Source organism: Primulina eburnea, chromosome 9 (genome assembly GCF_022965805.1).
Source record: "Primulina eburnea isolate SZY01 chromosome 9, ASM2296580v1, whole genome shotgun sequence".
Taxonomy (NCBI): domain Eukaryota; kingdom Viridiplantae; phylum Streptophyta; class Magnoliopsida; order Lamiales; family Gesneriaceae; genus Primulina; species Primulina eburnea.
Window position 1 is genome coordinate 7870872 of NC_133109.1, and position 6411 is coordinate 7877282.

The 6411-nt window shown below is 36.3% G+C and overlaps 1 protein-coding gene across 1 annotated transcript; it reads left to right on the forward strand.

The window, feature by feature from the left end:
- Window positions 1-1856: 1856 nt before the first annotated feature.
- LOC140841262 (strychnine-11-hydroxylase-like) lies at window positions 1857-3749 on the forward strand. The gene is made up of 2 exons (XM_073208541.1): window positions 1857-2959; window positions 3071-3749. The coding sequence occupies exons 1-2, from the start codon at window positions 1892-1894 to the stop codon at window positions 3686-3688; spliced, it is 1686 nt and encodes a 561-aa protein (XP_073064642.1). The 5' UTR covers window positions 1857-1891; the 3' UTR covers window positions 3689-3749.
- Window positions 3750-6411: the final 2662 nt, after the last annotated feature.

Here is a 6411-nt window from a genome sequence, read left to right on the forward strand (position 1 = left end):
ACATTGGGCTCGAAAATTTAAGCGTTAGTAATTAATGTTGTGGAAAATTAAGAATTCAGGGTGATAACGATTTGAGGTAAAGTTGATCGGTCAGCTAAGTTATAAGAATAAACATTGAGTTCGCAAATTTTTGGGAACTTAAGTTTGATGTGTCATAAGTTTTATTCATGATCTTAACAGTTAAGATTCTACGTTGTGGGAATTTAATTTTTTTAGGAAGTTGGGTATGACTGATGGTTAGGTTATTCGATAGATGAATGTAAGAATTGAGGTAGACACCTTGTCTTGAGGAATTTTGAAAGCCATTAGCATCTTGGGACTAAGCGGATATATGTATTGGAGTTATACTATCTAATACTGCTTGTGTTGTGTAAGCTTGAATTTTAAGTTTATGAGATAGTTGTTCATACGGAATTTTTGGGTGAAATAAAAACAAAAGGGAATTAGTGGTGTTCAACATAAGTTATCAATGAATGAATATTAAGTAGTATGTCTATAAATAGTGGCATCACATGTATGGTTGGAGAACTCTTTCTCTAACGTACATCTCATACTCTAGCCAGAGATGTCACACACTATAATTTCATAAGATCACATAGGATATTCACACCCACAGGTGAGCGGTGAATCCCCGACTACAATGCACTGGCTCCTATATGTGTCGTAAACTGTACCCAACCTCGCCACCTGATGACTCTCCTGGAGCCGATAAACGAGTCAAAGCACAGCCCTAACATATAGAGCCTCAGTGTTGTCCCGGGTCGTAAGGACTATGGTGTACAATCATAACCACAGACTTATCCTCTCGATGAATGATAACCACTTGGAAGAGGGTTTTTCGGTATAATCATCACATGACTATCCATCTGCATGTTTGGACATCTCTATGCCCTTACTAAGAAACGCAGTACACAACATCAAAAATTCTAGTTTCGAGCTCAAGCGACCTTTATCCATGTTTTAAGCGGCTGAATCGACTAGGAACAAATTTAGATTATACAGTGTTTACAAACAAGTTTCAACATCGAATTACGATTCATTTGTATTAAAGTATAATTAAGGTCTTTATCTATGTTATTCACATGGGTATACAGATAAAGAAATAACAAACCATGAAATAATGAATTATATTAAAATAAAGATTGTTAATTACAACTGAGTCAATAAAATCTTTAGCCAACAGTTGGTTTGCAGGGCATCTACTCTAACAGGTATTTCATGGTATCATATTAGATCCCTTAGTTTTGGCGATAAAAACAATGACTTACAATACTAGATCAAGATGCATTTTCCTGTATTAGAGTCACTCGACCGTTCTATTGAAGATTCAGAAGTAATCATTCAACCGGTCTCAAAGCAGCTTATTGATATATTTGACCACTCGAACTTACAAGTCTGTGGTATAAGACCACTCAACCATTCACTCTATCGAAGCATATTTGGAAACAGGTTGAGTAAAATTCTTCATATTCAAGCCACACATCTTACAAAGTTCCTACCAACTTGAGTGTCGATGTGACATTTCATGTCGACATCATATTAACCTCATATCGGAAAAAGAACTAAAATTATTTAAAAAAAAACAAAAATACCTGATCAAACTACAATTTAAGAACATAATGATCAAAATCACATAGCGCCAAAATCATATGACATGGTGTTCAATATCTGTTTAATTGAAAGTTTAATCATAAAGTGTTCCATTTGATTTTAAACATAATATTAAAATAGCTTCAAAAAAATAAGTATTAAATTAAATTAAAGGGACATAGTTTTAAAATAGCTTCAAAAAATTTTAAAAATATTTGTTTTAAATAGAATTTTTAAAAAAACCCAAATATCAATTATTGGTTTTTGCAATATATATTTTAATACAATTTTACGACTATGGATGGGTCAGGGAGGAGCCACATTTGATTTAAGTGAATCCACGCCACCAGCTGAGCCAATTGACTACAGAAGTCATATTTGTCTGCACAGTAAATCGACGTCTGACGTCTCTATAAATTTACCTGAGCTAGCTCATGTATCGATCATCAAATCAAAGCAGCTCTCTATCTACACCGAGCAGAAAATGAGTTCCGAAATTTTCTTGCTGCTTTTCATCAGTTTCATCACAATTTTATTGTTGTTAAAATTGACGAAAAAGAAAAGAAAGCTCCCACTTGGTCCGAAGAAGCTCCCGATTATAGGCAACCTTCACCAGCTTGGAAAGTTGCCTCATAGGGCTCTCATTAAATTGTCCAAAACATATGGAGACCTCATGTTCTTGCAGCTAGGATCCGTGCCGACCCTCGTCGTGTCATCGGCCGATATGGCACGAGAAATCTTTAAGAAGCACGATATTATCTTTTCGGGGAGACCCGTCTTGTATTCTCTCAAGAGAATCACCTACAATTTAGGTACCATCTCCGTAGCACCGTATGGTGACTACTGGAGAGAAGCGAAGAAAATCGCTGTTCTGGAGCTGCTGTCAAACAAAAGGGTCCAATCTTTCGCAAAAGTACGTGATGAAGAGATGACCTTCATGATTGATCGTGTTGCTAATTCCGAAAACCCTGTGGATCTGAGCGTGCTCACGTTCGCTCTGTCGAATAATACCGTTCGTCGGGTGGCTTTCGGAGAGACTAGCAGTGCTGAAGAACATGAAGATTTCGATGAAAGGAGTGGCAAATATCAGCATGTGTTTCATGATACGCAGCAGTTGGCTGCTGAGTTCAACGTGGCTGATTATTTTCCATGGTTGGCTTGGCTAAACAAGTTCAATGGCGTAGACAGGAGATTGAAAAAAAATATGGAGGAAGTGGACATCTTTTTGAGCAAAAAAATGGAAGAACACAGAGACCCGAAGAGAGCTCAACAAGATCACGAAGACATCGTCGATGTATTGCTTCGAGTTCAAAAGGAAATGGAGAAAGAATTTACTCTAACAGATGTAAATTTGAAGGGTCTTCTCTTGGTATGTGTACTATATATATGACACCCAATCAACCCAATATTTGCTATATTTTCCCTGTTTACATTCATGATTTTCTTATTTATATATATATATTGTGATAATGAATTGCAGGGCATATTCATGGCTGGCACCGATAGTTCCTCGGTGACAATCGTATGGGCAATGGCAGAACTGATGAGAAATCCGGAAGTCCTCAAGAAAGCTCAAGAAGAAGTTAGGAAAGTATGCAAAGGACAGTCAAAAGTAGAAGAAAGCGATCTTCCAAAACTCGCATACCTAAGAATGGTGATCAAAGAGGCATGGAGACTCCATCCACCCGCCCCACTATGGATCCCAAGAGAAACATTAGAGGACTGCGTGATCGACAACAAATACGAAATCCCGGCAAAAACCAGAGTGCTGTTCAATGCAGCAGCAATCGGAATGGATCCGAAACACTGGGAGAAGCCAGAAAGATTCTGGCCGGAGCGGTTTCTGAATAACGAGATAGACTTCAGAGGACAACATTTTGAGTTGTTACCCTTCGGTGCTGGGAGAAGAGGTTGCCCTGGAGCCAGTTTTGCCATCGCGGTTGTGGAGCTGGCACTTGCGAATCTTTTGTTCCGCTTTGATTGGGAACTTCCCAAAGGGATGTCACCGGAGGATATTGATATGGAAGAAGCTACAGGGGTCGCAATGCGTAAGAAAATTCCACTCTGCTTGGTTGCTACACCAGCCAAGCTCCTTTGAGCAAACAATTTATCTGCGATTTATTATACTTATATATATATATATATATATATATATATATATATATATATATATATATATATATATATTATGGATTAATTCGCTTTTTAATTTTTTGTGTATGTATTTTGTTGAATAAACTAGGAGTGAAATAAATAAAATTTATTTAATAATATCATCCCTTAATATCTGTACTTTACGCGTGGGATATTTTAAAAAATTTGTCGAAGTCAACTGATGCATTAATCACTCAATTATATATTTGTGGTTGAGGCAGACGTAAATGGAACTCATACAATTGCAATGCCAAAACCAATTTGGATTTGAACAGTAATTAACAATCAATGAAATGGTGTCCAGCCAGACAAAAAATTGCAATTATTTATCAATTTATTTATTGTGATGTTTATACCCTATGATTGAAATAAATAAAATTTGTTGAAGCTTATTCTTGAGTTTGATTAAATATATCACCAAGCGAACCGGTACGGCTCCTCAATCCTAAATGTTCGACTACGCTAGTGAGGAGTATTGGTAGAAATTTGAAAAGGGTGTTTAGATATTTGAAATACATAATATATCGGTTACATGATAAGTGTAAGACGTCTACAACTCGGATATTATAGTGATGCTAATTGGGAAAATCCATACCAACATAAAGAATGAGAGATTATCACCATAACATATTGCTATCAACTATAACCATTAAGAGATATGGTTAAATTAGGGAATTTTGTACTCAAATATCTTCAAACAAATCAAATGCTAGTGGATCCACTAACACAATCTTTGAATGGGGAGAATATCACAAAGGTTTCGAAAATCTGAGACACTTGCAGATTAATATGATGTATTGATTGAAGCCAACTTCATCTTAAAGTACAAGTCCTGAATTTGTCAATTTGATATAAGAGTTAAAAAGGCAATTCAATATTAGATATTGGTGAAATGAAAACTTGGATATATTTCAAAGTGCATACACTACAAGAAATATGGCTTTCAACAACACATCAAAGACAACGGTTTTTACAAAAAACCGTTGTGGTATGTCATTTAACAACGGTTTCTCCTGAAACCGTTGTCGTAGGCTTAAAAAACCCGCTAAAAGACAACAGTTTCTTAAAAACCGTTGTCGTTGATATGTCTACGACAACGGTTTTTAAAAACCGTTGTCTATGACCGTGTTTTTTATGGTCTACCACAACGGTTTTTAAAAACCGTTGTCGTAGCCCACAAAAAAACACGCTCAACGACAACGGTTTTTAAACCCGTTGTCGTTGTGCGTGTTTTTTCTTAGCTACGACAACGGTTTTTAAAAACCGTTGTCGTTGAGCGTGTTTTTTTTGGGCTACGACAACGGTTTTTAGAAACCGTTGTCTTTGAGTTTTTTTTTTTTGGGATAAAACAAAATTTAGCGACGGTTTTTATTCAAATTCCGTCGCCGATCTACATTTGGCGACGCTTTTATATAACCCGTCGCTAATATATCGTGTTTTAAAGAAAACAAGAAGACAAATCCATATTTAGCGACGGCATTTCTATATCCGTCGCTAAATATTGCGACATGTTTAAATAAAACCGTCGCCGATCTAAATTTCGCGACGGGTTTATCAAAACCGTTGTCTATTAGCGTGTTTTCTTGGTCTACGACAACGGTTTTTAAAAACCGTTGTCTATTAGCGTGTTTTTTTTGGCCTACGACAACGGTTTTTCATAACCGTTGTCTATTAGCTTGTATTTTTTGGGCAACGACAACGGTTTTTAAAAACCGTTGTCGTAGAATTTTTTTAAAATAATTTGTAGTATTTGCGTGTATTTTTTAACAACGGACAAGGGTTTTAGAAAACACAACGTTAATTAGCGACGGTTTTAGAAAACACAACCGTCGCTATTAGCGACTGTTTAGCCGAACCCGTTGCAAAATTCAAAAATTCAAACCCGCCTAAATGTCCCTCATTTCTAGCGACGGTTATGAAAATACCCGTCGCAAAATAGCGACGGTTTAGAAAAAGCCGTCGCATATTAGCGACAGTTTAGCACACACCAGTCGCAAATTAGCGACGTATACAATATAATGTCGCTGTATTTAGCAACGGTTTAACAAATACCCGTCGCCAATTAGCGACGTATACAATATACCGTCGCTATATTTAGCGACGGTTTAGCAAATACCTGTCGCAAATTTCAAAAATTCGATCCCGCCTATTTCTCCCTCCATTTTTTTCCACCACTCTCTATAAATACATACAAATTCACCCTATTTTCTTCCACTTCACTTCCCCAAACTTAAATTTTTCTCATTTACACCTTCATAACACTTAAAATTTTTATTTCTTACACAATTTTATCACTCCACAACACTTAAAATTTTTATATCTTACACGATTTTTTTACCATTTCAAAACAATTAAAATTTTATCTTTCACACGATTTTATCACTTCACGACACTTAAAGTTTTTATCTCTTACAAGATTGTACCAATTTACAACACAGATTAATAAAATTCTTAAATTTTTTTTTTATTTTACCTAAAATATTAGCGACGGACCTATAAACTGTCGCAATATAGCGACGGTATTTCCACATGACAACTGTCGCTACATTTAGCGATAGCTTTTTATGATTTCCGTCGCCACTGTAATTTGCGACGGGTTTTAGGACCGTCGCAAAATAATAGCGACGGTTTCTAAAACCGTCGCAAAGTGCACCTACGACAACGGAT